The following is a 21,640-nucleotide window of genomic DNA, read 5'->3' on the forward strand; positions in this document are numbered from 1 at the left end:
TGAGACAAAGTATATGTGAACTGCTGTATGAAAAGTGAATTTACTCTGTAAATCTTCACCCAAATCCTAATAAAAAAAAAAAAAAGTAGAGAAACATACTTATGAAAGAGCATACTTCTAAAAGGGTATAGCCAAAGGTTTTACTCAGGAAGAATTTAACATCTGCAGTGTTAAGGTTATTGGTTTGGGGAAGGACTTACTGGTTTCTTTGACTTAAAAATTTATGGATTTATTTCTTTTTGTTTATTGGTGGTGGTGGACATTCAAATAATGAGAGAGGAAGATGAAGAAACAGGCACAGAGACAGTCTGCCCAGTTCTTCATTTTGACCGTAAGAGAACTATCAAGGGCTAGGTTTAGCTCCACATTTCAGTTGTAAGGAGGTAACAAAAAGGCTGGGATGCTGTATGACCTGAGCTAGTTTCATCATGACTGATGACGCCAAGAGCTGTGAAGGGTACCACAAAACCTACCTTCTTGTGCACAATGGAAGAACTGGAATTTATTGTGCTTTCGTCCTCCTGCATCATGACAAGCTCAGAGCTGCTCTCATCCATGACCTCTTGCATGCTGTTCACACTGCTGCTCTGGCTGCCTGTGCTCACAGACATGCTTGGGATGGAATGGTTGCTGCCCAGGCTGTCCAATTCCCTGCTCAGGCTGGTTCCATGTTCATTGTCCTATAAAAATGGGGCACTGGGGTTAAAAAAAATGACTGGAGATAAAACACCAATCCATTGACTAAGCTATTAAGCACACTCAATTCTGCAGTGCCAAGTTGCTTTTCTGCCAAATCTGCAAAGATAAACTTTTTATGGAGTGGCTCCACTACTCCTCCACTATTTTCAGACATTTCAAATTCACTTCTCTGCCTTCCCCAGGGGCCATTCTGGACATGGGTCATAAGGTTCCAAATGCTGCTATCCTAGGGCTTTCCCCTTTCATACACAGCTATCATGTCATTGTCTCGTGATTCAGTAGGCAGATCAGGCCAGGTTTGTAAGAGACCTTCAGGAACTTCAAGGTGCTAAAGACAGACTGCTGACCACTCTAGGATATTTGCAAAATAACAATGGTTTCTTGGAACTAAAGTTGAGTGAAAAGAGTTTCCAGGATTTGACACGCAGAACGCTCCTTTGCAAGCCACTATGGAGTAACTTCGTGACTAAACAGGGATATTGATTCTACTGTGCTGGACAGGTAATTAAATTCCACCTCCCTCAAGAAACTTTATCATGCTTACCTCTGAAATCATATTAAATACACCTGGTAAATAATACTGGTATACAGCCCTATGAGTCCAAAGACCACTGTTTGAGAAGTGGTAAAATATAATCTGAACATGTAATTTATCACAGTGGGGTATCTTTTGCTATAAGATTAAATAATATAATTAAAGCAATTTAGCTCCAAAAAACCTCTATTTTCAAAGGACCCCACTATATGTGTGTGTGTGTATACACATAAATTTATAATATATACATACAAGCAGTTCCTGGATTAGGAATGAGTTCTGTTCCTAAATCTCTCTTTAAGTCAAATCTTTAAGTGGAATTCATACCTAAATCACAACAGTTAGGTACAGTTCGTATCTAGTATCAGTGAGTCAAATATTTGTCTTGTTGTTGTTAGGTGACATTGAGTTGGTCCAGCTCATAGTGACCCTATGTACAACAGAATGAAACTCTGGCTGGCCTCGTGCCATTCTCACCATCATTGATATCCTTGAGTCCATCGTTGCAACCACTGTGTCAGTCCATCTCATTGGGGGCCTTCCTCTTTTTTTGCTGACCCTCTACCTTGCCAAGCACAATACCCTTCCCCAGGGACTGGTCCCTTCTGAAAATATGACCAAAGTATGTGAGACCAAGTCCAGCCATTCTCACTTCTAAGGAAGATTCTGGCTGTACTTCTTCCAAGACAGCTTTGTTCATTCTTTTGGTAGTCCACGACATATTCAATATTCTTTTCCAACCCCACAATTAAAATGCATCAATTCTTTGACAGTCCTCATTATTGATTGTCCAGCTTTCACATGCATATGAGGCAACTGAAAATATCACGGCTTGGGTCAGGCGCACTTTTTAGTCTTCAAAGAGACATCTTTGCTCTTCAACATTTTAGGAAGTCTTTTGGCAGCAGATTTGCCCAGTGCATTACAATGTCTGATTTCTTGACTGCTGCTTCCATGGACGTTGACTGTGGATTCAAGGAAAAGGAGATGCCTGACAACTTCAATTTTTTCTCCACTTATTGTGATGTTGCTTATTCGTCCAGTTTTGAGGGTTTTTGTTTTCTTTATGTTGAAGTGTAATCCACACTAAAGGCTGTAGTTTTTGATCTTCATCAGTAAGTGCTTCAAGTCACCTTCCCTTTCATCAAGCAAGGTTGTGTCATCTACACATCACAGGTTGTTAATGAGTGTTCCTGCAATTCAGATGCCACAATCTTCTTCATAGAGTCCAAATTCTCGGATTATCTGCTCAGTTTACAGATTGAATAAATATGGTGAAAGGATACAACCCTAGTGTATGCTTTTCTTGATTTTAACAATGCAGTATCCCCTTGTTCTATTCCAACAACTGCCTCTTGGTCTGTGTACAGGGTCCTCGTGAGCACAGTTAAGTGTATCAGAATTCCCTTTCTTCATAATGCTACCCATAATTTGTTACAATCCACAGAGTCAAATGCCTTTGCATAGTCAATAAAATACAGGTAAACATCTTTCTGGTATTCTTTGATTTTACCCAAGATCCATCTGACATTAGCAATGACATTCCCCATTCCACATCTTCTTCTGAATCCAGCTTGCATATCTGGAAGTTCCCTGTCAATATACTGCGACAACTGTTTTTGAATTATCATCTGCAAAATCTAACTTATATGTGATATTAATGAAATGGTTTGTTAATTTCCACATTCTGTTGGATCACCTTTCTTTGGAAAGGGCATAAATATGAACCTTTTCCAGTCATTTGGCCAAGTATCTCTCTTCAAAATTTCTTGGCATAAATCAGTGAGCACCTTCAGTGCTTCATCCACATGCTGAAACATCCCAATTTGTGTTCCGTCAATTCCTGGACCCTTATTTTCTGCCAATTCCTTCACTGCAGTTTGGACTTCTTCCTTTAATATCATTGGCTCGTGATCATAAGCTACCTCTTCAAATGGTTAAATGCCGATTTACTCTTTTTGGTTCAGTGACTGTGTATTCCTTTCATCTTCTTTTGATGCTTCCTGCATCATTCAATATTTTGCCCATAGAATCCTTCAATATTACAACTCAAAACTTGAGTTTTTCCTTCAGTTTTTCAGCTTGAGAAATGCTTTTGTTTTTCTAATTCCAGGTCTTTGTACATTTCATTATAATACTTTACTTTGTCTTCTCAAGATGCTCTTTAAAATCTTCTGTTCAGCTCCTCTATTTCATTATTTCTTCTATTCTCTTTAGCTACTCTCCATTCAAAAGCAAGTTTCAGAGTCTCTTCTGATATCTACTTTGGTCCCTTCTTCCTTTCCTGTCTTTTTAATGACCTTTTGCTATTTTCATATAGGATGTTCTTGGTGTTATCCCACAACTTGTCTGGTCTTCAGTCATTGGTATTCAATATGTCAAATCTATTCTTCAGATGGTCTCTGAATTCAGATGGGATATAATCAAGGTCATATTTTTCTTCTCATGCATGTATCTTAGTTTTTTTCAGTTTCAACTTGACCTTGCTTATAGGCAATTGATGGCCTGTTCCACAGTCATCTCTCGCCTTGTTCTGACTGATGATTTAAGCTTCTCCATTGCCTCTTTCCATAGATGTAGTCAATTTGATTCCTGTTTATTCCATCTGGTGAGATCCACATGTGTAGTTGCCATTTATGTTGTTGAAAAAAGGTATTTGCAGGAATATCATTGGTCTTCCAAGATTCTATTATGCAGTCTCCAGCATCATTTCTTTCACTGAGGCCATATTGTCCAAATACTGATAATTCTTCTTTCCAACTTTTGCATTCCAATCACCAGTAATTATCAATATATCTTGATTGCGTGTTTGGTCAGTTCCAGACTGCATTAGTTGGTAACAATCTTCAATTCCTTCATCTTTGCCTTTAGTGGTTGGTGTATAAATTTGAATAACAGTATTAACTGGTCTTCCTTGTAAGTGTATTGGTATTATCCTGTCACTGACAGCATTGCACTTCAGGACAGATCTTGAAATGTTCTTTTTGATGATGAATGTGAACATCATTCCTCTTCAGTTTGTCACTCCCAGCATAGTAGACCATGCGATTATCTGACTCAAAATGGCCAACACCAGTCCATTTTAGCTCACTAATGCTTAGAATATGGATCTTTATGCTTTCCATTTTATTTTTTTAACCACTTTCAATTTTCCTAGATTGGTATTTTGTACATTCCATGTTCTGATTATTAAAGGATGTTTGCAGCTATTTCTTCTCATTTCAAATCATGCCTCATCAGCAAATGATGGTCCCAAAAGCTCTACTCCTTCCACACAATTAAGGTTAACTCTACGCGGCACATAACAACAACAACTACTTAAGGAGGCAGCACTTCTCCAGTCGTATTTTAAGTGCCTTCCAACATGGGAGCTCACCTTCTGGCTCTATATCAGACAATGTTTCACTGCTATTCATAAGGTTTTCACTGGCCAACCTTTTCAGAAGTGAATGGTCCCATCCCTCTTCGTAGCCTGTAAGCTCAGCTGAAACCTGTCCATCATGGGTGACTCTGGGTATTTGAAATCCCAGTGGCATAGCTTCCAGCATCACAGCAACACACAAGCCACCACAGTACAAAAAACTGACAGACAAGTGACGGATGTTCGTGTTAGTGTAAGCATATAGTGTACCTTTCTTGTATAAAAACATTAAACAAATACTTTCATATACACTAAACATCTTTATCATAATATAGTAATAATAAAAATAAAAATGTTTTGTATGTTGTTGTTGTTGTTGTTGTTATGTGCCATCGAGTCGGCCCCAACTCATAGCGACCCCTCCTTGGGTTGCCAAGGCAGTAATACTATGGAAGTAGATTGCCCAACCTTCCTTCCAAATGTTTTGTATAGTAATAATAATAATGGTTTATAAAAACAAGAATACATCATAAAGTAGCATCCATTTTTTTATTATAATAGACTTTATGGGGGTTTGCTCATAACTACAGGTTATATGTAAGTTTGACGTTCATAACCCAGGGAATACCTACATATGTGCCTGTATATGTATATTCATGTGTGTACATACATGTATGCATGCATATGTATATACATAACTTCAATGAATTGTTTCTTAGCCATGAAAATGAAAAGAATCACTGGCATAGGTAATTTGGATAATTCAAAGCTATAGATAATAACCAAAAGCAAACCCACTGCCACTGAGTCAATTCTGACTCATAGCGACCCCCAATGGGTTTCCAACATAGTAATTCTTTAAGGAAGTAGATTGCCCCATCTTCTTTCTCCAGAGTGGCTGGTGGGTTTGAACTGCCAACCTTCTGGTTAACAGTCAAATACCTTAGGCACTGTGCCACCAGACCCCCTTATAGATAATAAATATCTTAAAAATAGATTTATTTTCCCAATTAAAGGGGATCATTTGCATACAGGCAATAAAGCGTTTTATAGTTCAATTCCATTTTCTGAACTTCATTTTTATAATTATTGATATGGTATGTTTTCTTTTCTATTAAAAAAACTAAAAAAAAAAATCTTCATTCCTTTCTTCCTTCTTACTTAGTTTTAGAGGAAAAGGAGCTCCTTCTTTTGTTCAAGGCTAATTCCTGCACCTATGCTCTTGTTCCCATTTTATCCACGTCCTGAAATTCTATTTATTTAATTACTTATCTTTCCTCTGTCATCAATGCCTCTATCCTGGTTCCTTCCCAACTCTATATAAATATGAAGAAGCTGCCCAATATTTATGAACCCCTCTACCTCCTGCCATCTCTTACTTTTCCTTAGACAAATTTCTGAATCTTAAAAACAATCAACTTTTGCTGTCTCTGCTTTCTCACTTCACATTTATTCCACAACCCACAACAATCCACTATTCATCCTATTACTGTAACACTGCTTTCACTAAGGTTCCAAGGATGCCCTAATTATAAAATCTGATTCACACTGTTATTATCCTTGTCTGATTTGACCTCTTTGTCCCATCTGATAGTATTGGCTGCTCTGTCCTTGAAGTTGTGTATTCTCTCAATATCTGTGATGGCTTTATCTCCCATGTCTCCTTTTTCTTATTCTATATCCAACCCCCCCGTTTCATTACCATTCTAATGCTTTCGATTCCCAACCAGCTACCTTTTGTCCAGATCTCTATCCTATATTGTAGGTTGTTTTTCCCAACTAATTCCTAAAACAAACAAACAAACAAAATTCACTGAAGTTGAGTCAGACCCAACTCATAGCCTTGGGTTTCTGAGGTCATATCTCTATGGAAGTAGATTGCCCAATCTTCCTTCCGAGGAGTGGCTGGTGGGTTTGAACTGCCAGACTTCTGGTTAGCAGTCAAATGCTTTAGGCACTATGCCACCAGAGTTCCTTACTGCTAGACAATGCCATTTGGGTATCCCAATCGTTATCACCTTTGCCCTTAATTAATACTTCCTCAGTTATTTGAGAAACCAAGAAATTGTTTCCCCTTTGAAAAATTCCCATCTGTATAGTATGTCAGTTCCGTATGATGTCGGAACCTTGAACTCAATAGGCACTAACTGAAATCATCCTAGATGTACTGTTACTCCCTTGTCTTTTTCTCTGTCCTTGGTACTGACATCCTTTTAGTAACCCAAGCTCAAATGCTCAGAGTAATCTTAAACTCTTCCTCATCTGTCACTGTCACTTTCAATGAGTTCATGTATTGTCAAATCTACCTCTACAATGTTTCTCAAAAGTGTTCCTTTCTCCCCAGTTCCACTCACACTGCCTTTATTATCTCTTGGATGGACTATTACTCAGGATGTCATCCATTTGAATCTATCCTACACTCTGTTGCCAGGATAATCTTCCTAAAGCATAGTATTTTTCTTGATTCTAAAACACCCATGTCCATCAGTCAAAGACCAAGCACATCATGCCCCCACAGAACCTTCACTAATCCAGCAGATTTATTTTCTCCCCCCATGGACCTGTGTGTGGCGATACACCTACAAGACCTTTGATGCTGTTGTTGTTGTTATGTGCTGTCGAGTTGGCCCTGCTCATAGCGACCCTTCCTTGGGTTTCCCAGGCAGTATCACTATGCAAGTAGATTGCCCAACCTTCCTTCCAAGAAGTGGCTGGTGGGTTTGAACTGCCAGCCTTCTGGTTAGCAATTTGTCCTTATGTAAGAGTTACTTTATGAATATCTCTTCTGCAACTCTGCATGTATTTTAAGGTAGAGAACATCAATTACATATTTGTCCTCAAAAGTATTTTCCATAGTGCCCAGGCCAGAACTCTTTCCTAGAGTAGGCACCCTACAAGTACCTGATGAAATAAATTGAACTTACTTCTTCATCTTCTTGTGATTCATTCAGTGGTCCATTTCGTGTCTCTTGGAAAAGGATTTTTTTCATTTTTCGGTACTGCAGGTTATCTAGTTCACGAACAGCATCTTTTGTCCTCTGTATAAGGTCAATTAGGACACGTAGTGGCTGATCTCGTCGAACAAAGTCATGCTGAATGAGGAGAAGAAAAAACAGACTCTGATAATGAATTCTGCTCCTATAATTTTAGGTGCAAAATGTATATATGAAAGTAAATGAAGAAACATAAACAGTTATATGAATTTTATAGAAATTATAAAATATGATTTTGATGTAGCTTTCCATATTGCATAAATTTCATAAAGTAGTAAATACATTTTTCTCCTCTTCCTCAAGCCCCATTTTGTGGAATTTGTCTGAAAGTTTACATCAGAATACTCGAGGCTTACTTTATCATACAAATGAATAACAATGGCTATAAATAATAGTAGATATGCTTGCAGCAATGCCCCATTGCAGGCTTCCTGCCCCCAATAAACACACATACACTACCCTTTCAAAAACACTTGTGTATATATTTTATTTTCTATTTCTGTGGTCATATAGTCTATGCTTGAAAATATGGTAGCTCTTCAATTTATCCAGAGGTCAGATTTCTGGCAACTTCATCTCCTCTTTACAGAGCTGTACAACCAGAAATTAGGGAAAATGGCCTCTGAGGAGTAGGAATAATGATCCCAAATTTCACAAAACTTTTCTTTTATAAACAGCCCTTATGCTCAGTATTACCAATTTTCTTTAACACATATTCTAGTTTCCTGGCTTCTCAGCTCCAAGCAGGTTTTAACAGGGAGTAGGAGTGGGGAATAGATTGATAACTATTAGAGTCCTAGGGCTACCCAGTGCAAAGAGAAGGGTCCCTTTGAAAGTTCTCTGATAGCTGACAGTAGAGAGAGAGAGAAATGGCATAGCTAACATACCTATCCAACAAACAAATAAAAATGAACAAAGGTTTGTGGGCTCTCTTCAAGAGGGCAAATGCCCCTTATATAACCCTTTTAGACCCTGTCATGAGAGCTCTCGTGGCATAGTGCCTAAGTCATTTGACTGCTAACCAGAAGGCATTTGACTGCTAACCAGCCACTCCTTGGAAGGAAGATTGGGCAATCTACTTCCGTAGTGATAACACCTCGGAAACCCAAGGAGAGATCGCTATGAGTTGAATTGACTCCACGGCACTGAGTTAGATTTTTTTAGTTTTATGGATTGAATTGTGTCTCTTCAAAATATGTGTCAACTTGGGTAGGCCATGATTCTCAGTATTACGTAATTATACTCCAGTTTTTGATCTGATGTAATTACCCTCCATTTTGTGATCTGCTGTAATTACTCTATTTGTTTTAAATCCTAAACTTTATAATGTTAATAGGGTAGGATTAGAGATGATTATGTTGATGAGGCAAAATGCAATCTACAGGATTAGGATGTATCTTGAGTTAATCTCTTTTGAGATATAAAAAACCAAAAACAAAACTCATTGCCATTCAGTTGAATCCGGCTCATAGCCACCCACCCCCTTTGGTTTTCAAGGCAGTATCTCTACAGAAGTAAATTGCCCAGTCTTCCTTCCAAGGAGCGGCTGGTGGGTTTGAACTGCCAACCTTCTGGTTAGCAGTCAAATGCCTTAGGCACTCTGCCACCTATAAGGGAGATTAAATAGAGAGGAGGGGTCTGACCATCACCAAGAAAGAAGAGCCTGGAGCAGAGTGTGTTGAACCTTGGGTCCCTGTGCTGAAAATTTCCTAGATCCAGGGAAGACTGATGCCAAGACACATGAAGATCTCGAAAGAATGCTGAGTCTACATATGAAAGGAACTAAGGACTGTCCCCCAAGAGCTGACAGAGAAAAAGCCTTCCCCTAGAGCTACAGCTCTGAATGCAGACTCCTAGCCTTCCAGACTGTGAGAAAATAAATCTGTTTGTTAAAACCACCCACTTGTGGCATTTCTCTTGTAGCAGCACTAATTAGCAGAGACAGACCCCAGAGTATACTATCGTCTGAGAGCCATCAGGAAGCAAAATCATGTCCATTATGCTCTCTTTAAGAAGGCAGGGAAGTACATCACACATTTTGGCAAAATTTCTACAAAAATTAGTAAAAAGTGGGAGTGAGAAGTTTTGTTTTTTAAAGGACAAGTTTCAGTTATGTGGAAAATTCATTTATGTGAAATTATGATTTGAGGATATTGGGAAAGTAAGATATAATGTGGTAGGCCTTAGATGATGGAATGGATTTCATTTCTTTATAATTCAAACAAATATAAATGAGAAACAGAACCCTCATGGGAAAAACAATCTATGCGTCTTGTATTCCTCACTCTGATTCTGCTGTCACGGGACTTGTGGCTTTTGCTCGTGTTTTCAGAAAATCTCTTCCTCTGAAATGAGTCTTTTCTGAAAATGAAACACCATACCCAGAAGCAAGTGTAGTCTGCACATTTCAAGGATGAGAAAGAAAGGGAGAAAGTAAATTATTTTGCTACTCCGGTGCTTGCAATTATACAAGAACAAATCAGTTTTTTTGTAAACTTCAAGCTATGATTTAGGATTACAGACTTTTGGAGTAGGAATGGCTTTAGAAATCCTTTCATTTTCAAGGTGAAGAAACTTAAGTCCAAAGAAGTTAAGTGATTTATAATGCTAATTAGTGGAACAGCTAGGCAGCCACTTAGGTGTCTTTGCTTTTGGTTTTGTTTTCTGGTGATATTCTACTACCATAATATCTGTCTAAAATACTGAACTAAGATAGAGTAGCCCACTCGTCCCCACTCCAACCACTTTTCCTTGTCTTCCCCTACTGTAAGCACAAGAAAGTGAAATAGTTGAATGCTAGCCTTGTTTGCAGTGACAGTTAAACAATGTGACAGACTGCTGGTCAATGAGATACAGAGAAGTCTCTAAGGAAGGCCTTATTTTCTAGAATAAAAAGTCAGAGAACATGAGGAGAAGGCATTTTATCCACTTCATGCCTGGAATAAGAATTTGAGTACTGGAGATATAGCAGCCACTTTGTGACTAAGAAGACAAAAGCTACTTGCAAAGGAGGGTGAAGCAAAAAGACAGAAGGAGCTTGGGTTGATGACAACATTGATGAACTGTTTAGAACTCTGAACTGTTTACAACATTTCCTTTCTCAGTGTTCTGGGCTTCTTACTGCATGAGGTAATTATGACCTTACCTGTTTCAGTCTTTTTTTAATTATTATTATTTTTAACTGATATACTCAACTAACATGTTGACATGTTACTGCCTTCATGATAGGGTCCAGCCTTTTACAGCCAGATTTCTGTTTGTAGTTCTAGGCTCAAATCCAGTCAACTCCTCTTCCTTTTCCTCTTCTCCTATCCAATGCATAATATATTCTAGATAATTCCAGTCACATTCCATGCTTTGTTCACATTGTTCTTTCTGCCTGTAATGTCAGCTTATCACTGTTCCCCATAGCGTAGGGGTCATCTGCACTCATTGCCTCTACTTCCTTTCCTCTATTCGTCCCTGACCTGTTACAATCAAGTTTCTATGCCACCCCTACAGTCTAAAGGTTCTTGGACCCTCTTAGTAGAATGGCTTTATTATTCTTGTACATGTAATATGTTTGCTTTTAAATACCGAAATAATAAAATAAAATGCACAGAAAAAAGTAAAAGAAAATCACCCCAAATTCTACCATTCAGAAATAAATATTGTTAATTCATGGAATATCATTCTAAACATTTTATCTTTCTGAACAACGGATTTCTAGAAATACTTTAAAATGGTAATCTTATAAATGATAATTTTAAGGACAATTAATAAAATTAAAGTATACTTGAATTTAACAGAAGTAAAAGAGAGTGAAGTAAAATAATTGCTTAACTTCAGTTTCAATTTCTTTAACAAGAGTTATGAGCTTTAAAATGATCCTTTAAAATTAAAAAAAAAAAATGAAAAACCTTTAAGAGGTTATTTTATTTTTATTTTTTTAAACTATATGTTTCAACTTGAAATAATATTACTGACCACCTTATTTGATAGCAGAATTAGTACATTTTTCTTTTCAGTCTCTAATTTCTGTAGTTACATTTTTACTTTTACATTGTCAATGTTATTACCATTTATATTCTATTCTTTAACTGTTTCTATAATTGTACCTTAATTCAGTCAAGGTTATTTAAATGTGAAAGAGACATTTTAATCAGTGAAGAAAAGATGGATTATTAAAAAAATATTTGGAAACAACTAGATAGCTAACTATATTATAATGAAATATGCAAAGAACTGCAGCTAGAAGACCAAAAGGGAAGAACACGCTCAGCATTTCTCAAGCTGAAAGAACTGAAGAAAAAAATTTAAGCCTCAAATTACAATATTGAAAGGTTCTACGGGCAAAATATTGAATAATATAGGAAGCATTAAAAGAAGATGGAAGGATACACAGAGTGACTACACCAAAAAGAATTTGTTGATGTTCAGCCAGTTCAGGAGATAGCATATGATCAAGAATTGATGGTATTGGGACTAGTGGACCATGGGAACCTCAGCTGAGATGATGCCTGGCTACCAATGCCAACCACTCAGAAAGGGATCAAAATTTAGGATCCAGGATAGAATGGGATAAAAATGTGGACCAAAACTCAAAATCATAAAAAAGACCAGGCTTACTGGTCAGATAGAGACTGGTGAAACCTCTGGGACTATGGCCCCTAGTTACCCTTTGGGCCTAAAATTGAACTCACTCTGGTGGTTTAACTTCCAGACAACAACAGACAGGCCTACAAGGTTAACAGTCATACCAGGTAGGTACACTCCTTAGAACAATGAAGCACAGGTGATCACAAGGCCAGCATTTGTGCAGGAAGACAGCTCAGAGGGCAGGAATGCACAGGAAAGAAGGACACAGGGAAAGGGTAACCACAGGGAGGAAGTGGGAAGAGAGCTGTTTGTTACATTGTGGGGATTGCAATCAATGTCACAAAACAAAATGTGTGTGAACTGTTGAATGGAAAACAAATTTGCCCTTTAAACTTGTACCCAGATCACAATTACAAAAAGAATCAATGGTAATGAAGGAAGAAGTCCAAGCTACACTGAAAGAAATGGCAAAAAACAAGTCACCAGGAATTGATGGAATATCAATTGAGATGTTCCAACAAACAGATAAAATGCTGGAAGTGCTCACTTGTCTATGTCAAGAAATTTGGAAGACAGGTAACCAGCTAATCCACTGGAAGAGATCCATATTTGTATCCATTCCAATGAAAGGAGATCTAACAGAATGCAGAAATTATCTAACAATATCGTAAATATGATACACAACAAAATTTTACTGAAAACAATTAAAAAATGGTTTTAGCAGTATATTGACAGGTAACTGTCAGAAATTCAAATTGGATTCAGAAGAGGACGTGAAGTAAGGGATATCATTGCTGATGTCACATGGATCTTGGCTACCAGAAAGACGTTTACCTGTACTTTATTGACTATGCAAAAGCATTTGACTCTGTGGATCATGACAAATTATGGATCACAATGCAAAGAATGGGAATTCCAGAACACTTAATTGTGCTCTCGAGGACCGAGAGGTCATTCAAACAGAACAAGAGGATACCGCATGGTTTAAAATCAGGAAAAGTTGGGTCAAGGTTATATTCTTTCACCATAGTTATTCAATTTGTATGCTGAGCAAATAATCTGCGAAGCTGGACTATATTAAGAAGAATGTGGCATCAGGATTGTAGAAAGACTCATTAACAACCTGCAATATGTAGATGACGAAACCTTGCTTGTTGAAAGTCAAGAGGATCTGAAGAACTTACTGAGGAAGATCAAATACTCCAGCCTTCAGTATGGATTACACCACAACATAAAGAAAACTAAAATCTTCACTAGTGGACTAACAAGCAACATCATAATAAATGGAGAAGACTGAAGTTGTTAAGGATTTCATTTTACTTGGATCCACAGTCAATGTCCATGGAATCAGCAGTCACAAAAGCAAACAACACATTGCATTAGGCAAATCTGCTGCAAAAGACCTCTTTAAAGTGTTAAAGAGCAAAGACATCACTCTGAAGACTAAGGGAAACTTGACTCAAGTCATGGTATTTCAATCACCTCAAACGCACGTGAAAGCCACACAATGAGTAACGAAGACTGCAGAAGAATTGATGCATTTGAATTATGATGTTGGTGCAGACTACTGCAAATACCATGGACTACCAGAAGAACAAACAAATCTGTCTTGGATGAAATACAGCCGTAATGCTTCTCAGAAGTGAGGATGGTGAGACTTTGCCCCTCGTACTTTGGTCATGTTGTCAAGAGAGACCAGCCCCTGGAGAAGGATATTATGCTTAGTAAAGTGGGTGGTCAGTGAAAAAGAGGGGGAACCTCCACGAGATGGACTGACACACTGGCTGTAACGTGGGGCTCAAGCACAGCAATGACTGGGAGGATGGTACAGAACTAGGCAATGTTTAGTTCTCTTTACACAGGGCCACTATGAATCAGAACCAACTTGATGGCACCTGACAACAGACAGCTAACTGTGAAAAAAGAGCTGGATTTCTTCCTGGTTCCTTATAACAACTATCTATATGACACTCTGCCCTCACCCACCAAAACACAGATGCCCAGCATAAAGAACATCAAAAGATAAATAAGTAGGGAAACATATGTGTAAGATTTGCTACAAATCAATAAGGAAAAACCAACAATCCAATAGACAAATGGGCAAAGACAACAGAGTTCACAGAAAAGAAAACAGAAATGGCTTTTCAACATGTAAGAGATGTTCAACGTAACTCATAGTGAAAAATACATATTAAAACTTCAGTGAAATAAATTTTTCATTGATCTGTCTAGCAAAGTCCAAGAAGTTTCATTACTCATACTTTGTTAGTGGGACTTTAAATATCCTCTCTGGAGGACGATTACTGAAAGTACCATGGACTGTCAGAAGAACTAACAAATCTTTCCTGGAAAAAGTGCAGTCGGAATGCTCCTTGGAAGCGAGAATGGCCAGACTTTGCCCCACCTACTTTGGTCATGCTATCAGAAAGGACCATTTCCTGGAGAAGGATATCATGCTTGGTAAAGTGGAAGGTCAGAAAAAAGGAGAAAACCCTCAATGAGATGATCGACACAGTGGCTGCAACGATGGGCTCAAACACAGCAAGGACTGTGAAGCTGGTGTAGGACCAGGCAGCGAGTGCTTCCTTCTGTTGCACACAGGGTTGCTATGAGTTGGAGCCGACTTGACGGCACCCAACAACAACTTAAAGTCTATGTACTCCTTGATGAGTAATTCCACTTCGAAGGATATATCCTTTAGATATCCTTATGCAAGTACAAAATGATGTATGTTCAAGGATATTAATTTCATCATAGTTTGGGTCGCAAAAGATTAGAAAACTAAATGGGCTGTTTAAACAAATTACGGTTCATCTGAGAATACCACACAGCCATTAAAAACAACGAAGTAGCTTTGCATGTAATAATATGAAACAATATTCTATACATACCATAAAGTAAAATAAATCAAGGTAGAACAATGTTCATAGTTTGCTATCTTTTATGTAAAAATAAATTACTTCCATACATACAAAATATCTCTGGATATTTGTGACAGTGGTTGCTAACTCTAGAGAGGGGCCTGGAATGGAAATGAGATCCTACTGTGTTTTTACTTTTTGTTGTTTGTATTACCTATTTCAAAAAATTAATTATTTAACCTAAGTAAAATAAAGTGAAGAATGTATGATCTATTTACCCATGCAAAATAAATAAATAAAAATGCTTTTTGCTAATTTAAATTCACTGTTAATCCCCAGCCCCGCTTATCAGTTTCTCCAGTCCATAAGCCTCCCTCTCTCCCTCCTTTCCTCATTGTCTAAACTTGTGAAGATCAGTTTCATGGTCCTTCTTTTCAAAGTGCTGCTCAAATGCCACCTCCTTAGAAAGGCCTTTCCCATCCCCTCCCTCTCTTTATCCCTCCTTCCCTTCCTTCTTTTCTTCCTTTCCACCTCTCCACTTCCTTCTCCTCTTTTTTTCATTTTGTATCATCTCCAGATTGGCTGAATTTTGTTTCTGAGCAGGTTTTTCAAGAAAAATTCAAGCCTGAATTTGTGAGGTTTGAAGATGTCAGTTGCCTTTATAACTGGGCCCACAATTCTTGGTTCACATTTTCTTTTCTTTTAGAACTCTGTAAACATTATTTTAGTATTGTCTAGCTTTGAATGTTCCTGAAGAGGTAGATCTGAAGCCAACTGGTTTTGTGACCAAAAGAGTAAGTTTTTTCCTTCTTGTAACAGGTCATAGGAATATGGTGGCAGAAGTAACAGGGCAAAAGGATTTCATTTTATTCTCCTTTGGTGTAGAGTCATCAGATCACACAACAAAAAAATGAATCAAAATAAATCACACAAATACATTTTTCCAGCCTGCTTCCATAAATCTTTCTGTCCTTAGAATTCAGTAAGGTCACCAAGACACGACTTCTTCATCACGGAGGACCAGTCTCAGGATCCCTCTCTTCAGGGCTCTGTTCAAGTGCCACTTCCTTAGAAAAGCTTCGCCTAACCCCTTATTACTCTTTATCCTTGTCACTCTTTGTCCCTGTCCCTGCTTTATTTTTCTGCAAAGAAGTTACCACCACCTGATATTATATCATTTATTTATTTGCTCATTTTCTTACTCCTTCATTAGACTATAAGCTACACGAGGGCAGGATCACCTCTCTTATCCTCCACATGTATCCTCTCTATGATCATTTTTAGAACTTCTTTCTCTTGCACTTAACTTCGTTTTATGTCCATAAGCCTATTTACTATGTACCTGACTATTCAGTTGAGTTTATTAGACTGTTGCTTCTATTATGGTTTTAATTTGTTATGTTTTAATTTTTCTCTTTCATTTCTTTGCCTCTGCCTACTTGCTTTTTATATCCTTATGTTGTCTGTTACCCTAAAATTTTATCTTTGAATCCTTGTAGCATCTTCTTTGATTTTTCACCTTAATTCTAATATAGCCAAATTTATCATGTTTTTCCTACTATAGTAGTGCTTCTTGTTTCCTTTTTTCTCCTTAAACCTTGCCTACTTCAACATAATAAAGATACTATCTTATGTGTCTGGTTTTGTTCTGGATGTGATTTTTCTGTATAGAAATATGGAGATGTTGCTAAGGTTCCTAAAGTAGTTCATATCTAGAACATGTGATGGCTCTACGCCAAAGATTAAGGTAGACTCTTTGCTCTGTTACTTCTATCACCATATTCATGTAGCCTGCTACCCACAAAGAAAAAGAAATTTATGTTTGGGTGGAAAAAACCAGTTGGCTTCAGATCTAAACCTCTTCAGGAACACTTAAAGCCAGAAAACAGTAGAATGATGTTCACAGAGTCATGAAAAAAGAAAGAAAGAAAATGTAAACCAAGAATTTTTGGCCTCGTCAAGTGATCTTCAAGTAGAAAGGGAGCTGACATTTTCAAGCCTTACAAAGTTAGGCAATACAGCCCTTTGAGTTTTTCTTACAAAAATTGCTCAATAGCAAAATCTAAACAACCTAGAGAGGAAACAAACAAAAATAAATAAATAAATAAATAAATAAATAAATAAAGGGTTGAGAAACACAAAGAAAAAGGTTAATGAAATCTGCATTATCTTGCACCAAATAAAAAGTATTTGTATTTAAAAAGATTACTACATACCTCAGTGATATTGATAGAATACACCTCTTATGTATATATTCTTTAAGAAAATATTATTTGAAAAGAGATGCTCAAAAATATAATGTTTAAATCAGAGGACTGTAACTAACATGGCATTCTTATGTCTGCTTTAAACATGTATCATATATCTTCACTGCCTGAAGATTTGGCAACAACCTAACTGAAAATCCCAGGGTTGGCATTTGATCCAGTAATACACTCTCTTCTGAGATAGCACTGCATTAAAGCTCTGGTAGTGTAGTGCCTAAGGCACAAGACTGCTAACCAGAAGGCTGGCGGTTCAAACTCACCAGCCACTCCTCGGAAGGAAGGTTGGGCAATCTACTTCCGTAGTGATACTGCCTCAGAAACTCAAGGAGGGGTTGCTCTGAGTCGGGTCCAGCTCAATGGCACATAACAACAACAGCAGCAAAGTTCATACAGTTAAATCATAGGAACATCACAATGATGACCAGAGCAAGAAGGAAAAGTATTCTTTGTCATAAGGCAAAAAGAAGGAAAAACAAGAAAAATAGTGGGGGGAAAAAAAACTCCAAAAAAACTACCCACAGGGCAAATAATACATACCATGTGCTAATCTGGTTCTTTTCAATGCTGAGCTACTGTCTCTGGGTAAATGCCAAGGCAGCAGGTTCTAATTCAGCTTGTCATGATGAGCTGCCACAGGAATGACTTACTATATTCCACTACAATGTGACTTTAATCCTCCTCCTCAAATATCAATTTGAAAAATTACCTGTAATAGTTCCGCTGATGTTGGCCTTTCCTGAGGTATTTTCTGCAAGCAGTAATCAACAAATCTCCTAAAGGAGTCTGTCCTGTGTGTGCAAATACATAGAAGGGAAATAAAAAATCAGGGTCTATAAAGCACACTGATTAGTCAAAACAATTTTCATTTATGGAAAATTTTTACATTTTTAGGAGATGGTCTTTAAAATATTTTGGAGTATCGGAAGAACTAGATCATTTTCAAGTTCTATGGTTTCTAACATTAACTCTTTTAGATAATGAATGTGGACACAATTTCAAGTTAGTCAAGATAGAAATATATCTTAATATTTAAAGATGTAAGGCCAAATCATAATTCATATCAGGAAATAAAAAATACTAGGTAATAGGGACAAAGTAGAATTTTCAAGGGAGGAAGTGTTTCCATTCAGACAGCCTACTTCTAGTTCGCTGTCTTCTTCAGTTCTCCACGCTTCACGTTTTACTACCTGGTTGTAAGTTGTGGGTGGTGGATAAGTTACTAACTGGGGAAGAATACAGACTTGAGACTATGAGAATTGTTATCTGTGGAGAGAAAAATGTATATAAAAAAACCAAACCAAACTCCCTACCACTGAATGGATTTGATTCATAGAGAACCCTCCTTGGGTTTCTGAGGCAGCATCCTTTTGAGTAAGATTGGGCAATCTACTTCCGCAGAGATACCGCCTCAGAAACCCAACGAAGGGTCGCTGTGAGTCGAATCCAGTTGACGACAGGGAGTTTGGTTTGGTTTTTTTAATATACATTTTTCTCTCCAAAGATAACAATTCTCATAGTCTCAGGTCTATATTCTTCCCCAGTTAGTAACTTATCCACCACCCACACTTATAAGCAGGTAATAAAATGTGAAACACAGAGAACCATGAAGATGGAGAACCCAGGAAAATGTTGTCTGAATGGAAACACTTCCTCTTTTGAAAATTCCACTTTGTCCTCTCATCTTCAAAATTACTCCTTTTCTATAAAAGCCTTGTGGCCCAAATAGTTAACAAAGTGTCAGACTCTTCAGCAAGGAACAATGTATCTTCTAAACAGACAGTATATGTTCTATCTCAATACATTTAAATACATACTTAGTAAAAAAACGACAAGTGGAATAATGATGATATCAGAGAGAGTCTTTATCTCTACTGAGAAGTGATAAGAGCTGCAAGGATCAATACAAGACCATCATGACTTGAGACACTAGATTTGTTAGGAAGGTAGCAGGGCAAGTTCCCTACAGAATTTCAGTTACTACACTCATTAAGAGCACAGTGTAAGTGATGGTGAGGCAGAACTAAATACAAAATATGAGTGTGCACAGACAGTAGATGCTTGTAAAGCATCAGTGTCATTTATGAAAACACAATGAAGGAATGAAATCCTTTCTAGGTAAGATATTTAAAATGTAATTTAATGAAAAATGTCAAATGCATATGGTGATTTTTCTTAGAGATTTAAAACGAAGGCAGAGTCTTACCATTCATTAGACTGTAACGTTGGGGAGTCATTCTGGGCAATGTGATATAAGGCACTCATTGCATTCATGTTGAAAAGAGGGGGCTTCCGTTCCGCTGGAAGAAGATGAAAGAAAAATAAAGCAATTCTTGAAAGAAATCATGTGGACAGAGAAATAGGAACGATGAGAAGATTCTGCTAAATCAATAGCTTATTACTGTCATCATGCCACATAATCTACTTATTTTAATCTCTGAGGTTGTCCCAGGATAGACATTCAGAAGCTGCAGATCCTCTCAATGTACACTGGCAAAGCTCCTAACAGACCCATTTCAAGAGAGTGAGAGGAAAACTTGATTGTTTCACATGTTTTCAAAAGGCAGGCCTTTGCTGGTCTTCCCACAATAGGTGTGAATATCTTTCCACAATAGGTATGAACTTCTTTGTGTATTTTTAAATAAAAAGAAATACGTCCTCATTTAAAAATTGAGAAAGCCCAGAAAAATAGAATGAAGGGAAAAAAGAAAAAAAGATTACTATGGAATGGAGCGTCTTAAACATTACTAGAACAGCATGGGAGGTCAAATGATTCAATAAACACTCTTTGAAAGCTCCTCCAAGCACGGACTGCTGGGGATGGAAGGGAAAAGGGGAAGTGGGAGGGAGGAAGAGGAGGATACATAACAAGCAAGGCCTGGTCCAACCCATTCTAAAGAGAAGCTCAGCGAGTAAGGTATTTCTTAATAGAGGATTTACTTTACTCCAGGCTATCACAACCTCTTTTGGAAGGCCTAGGGAGCTCTGGTAGCATAGTGCCTAGGGCACTTGACTGCTAACCAGAAGGCTGGCGGTTCAAACTCATCAGTCACTCCTGAGATGGAAGATGGGGCAATCTACTTTTGTAGTGATACTGCCTCGGAAGCCCAAGGAGGGGTTGCTATGAGTCGGGTCCAACTCGACGGCACATAACAATAACAACAACAACATAGTTCTCCTTTGGTAGGTTCTTAACTATTGCAATGACACAAATATAGAAATCTTTTCTCTTGAAAGAAATCATAAGCTTTAAGAGCAAGCTCTTATAACCCCAATACTCTTGCTCTTTTATTTATTCCCCCTGAATATGAATGAGATGCTTCACATATAAGGGGTTCCATTATTTGACTAAATGAAAAAAACAACATTCTAGTTCTGAGCACACTTAATTCTATGCTATTTGTTAGGTATTATGACATGGAGGAGCTCTGGTAGCATAGTGCCTAAGGCACTTGACTGCTCACCAGAAGGCTGACGGTTCAAACTCACCAGCCACTCCTCGGAAGGAAGGTTGGGCAATCCTACTTCCGTAGTGATACTGCCTTGGAAACCCAAGGAGGGGTCGCTATGAGTCGGGGCCGACTCGACCGCAAACAAACAACAAAAACAACATGACATGGAAGGTAAAGCTACTATCTCATTCTACCTCGATTCAACAACAACAAAAATAAAACAAAAGACAGTTGCTCTCCAGTTGATTGTGACTCATGGTGACCCATGTGTGTCAGAGTGCTCCAAGGATTTTCAGTGGCTAATTTTTCGGAAGTAAATTGCCAAGTCTTTCTTCCAAGACATCTCTGGGTAGATTCAAACAGCCAGCCTTTCAGTGAGCAGCCAAATATAATAACCATTGTGCCACCCCGGGACTCCCTACACTGCTGACCCTAAGAGATGCATAGTCCCGCTTCCTAATCACTCCCTACACTGCTGACTCTAACAGATACATAGTCCCACTTTCTAATCCATAATCTGACATCTGATGTCACCAAAGAATCCTGGCTTTTAAGTAAAAATTCTTTCATTAATCACTGCTAAAATGGGGAATTAGACTTATTTGATGCCGTTCTAAGAAAGCGAACAAGGCAAGAACTAAGGGTAGAAGTTACAGGGAAGGCAGTTTCACTCATAAAAGAACTTGTGAAAAGCTACTATAACAACAAAAAAAAAAAAACAAAAGAAAAACAAAAAAACCCCAAAAAGCCCTAGAATTGACAATGTTGAGAAGTCGTGAGCTGTAAGTCACTGACATTCAAGTCAGAGATACTTAGCAAAAGTATCCATCAGTGATGCTTCGTAAGAGTCTCATACAGTCTTGACCAAATGATCGCTTATACCTTTGGCATGTGACA

At 37.9% G+C, this 21,640-nt stretch overlaps 1 protein-coding gene across 1 annotated transcript in view; it reads right to left on the bottom strand.

Moving 5' to 3' along the window:
• Window positions 1-21,640, bottom strand: part of TAOK3 (TAO kinase 3) — a 110,246-nt gene that overhangs the window by 53,413 nt on the left and 35,193 nt on the right. The window contains exons 8-11 of the mRNA XM_007938208.2: window positions 19,498-19,591; window positions 18,001-18,082; window positions 7,520-7,687; window positions 474-680 (exon numbers count right to left, since the gene is read on the bottom strand). Coding sequence (XP_007936399.1) covers window positions 474-680; window positions 7,520-7,687; window positions 18,001-18,082; window positions 19,498-19,591 — 551 coding nt within the window. The remainder of the gene's footprint in view (window positions 1-473; window positions 681-7,519; window positions 7,688-18,000; window positions 18,083-19,497; window positions 19,592-21,640) is intronic.

The sequence above is a fragment of the Orycteropus afer genome, unplaced genomic scaffold (assembly GCF_000298275.1).
Source record: "Orycteropus afer afer isolate SDZICR_OR568_19922 unplaced genomic scaffold, OryAfe1.0 scaffold00048, whole genome shotgun sequence".
NCBI lineage: Eukaryota > Metazoa > Chordata > Mammalia > Tubulidentata > Orycteropodidae > Orycteropus > Orycteropus afer.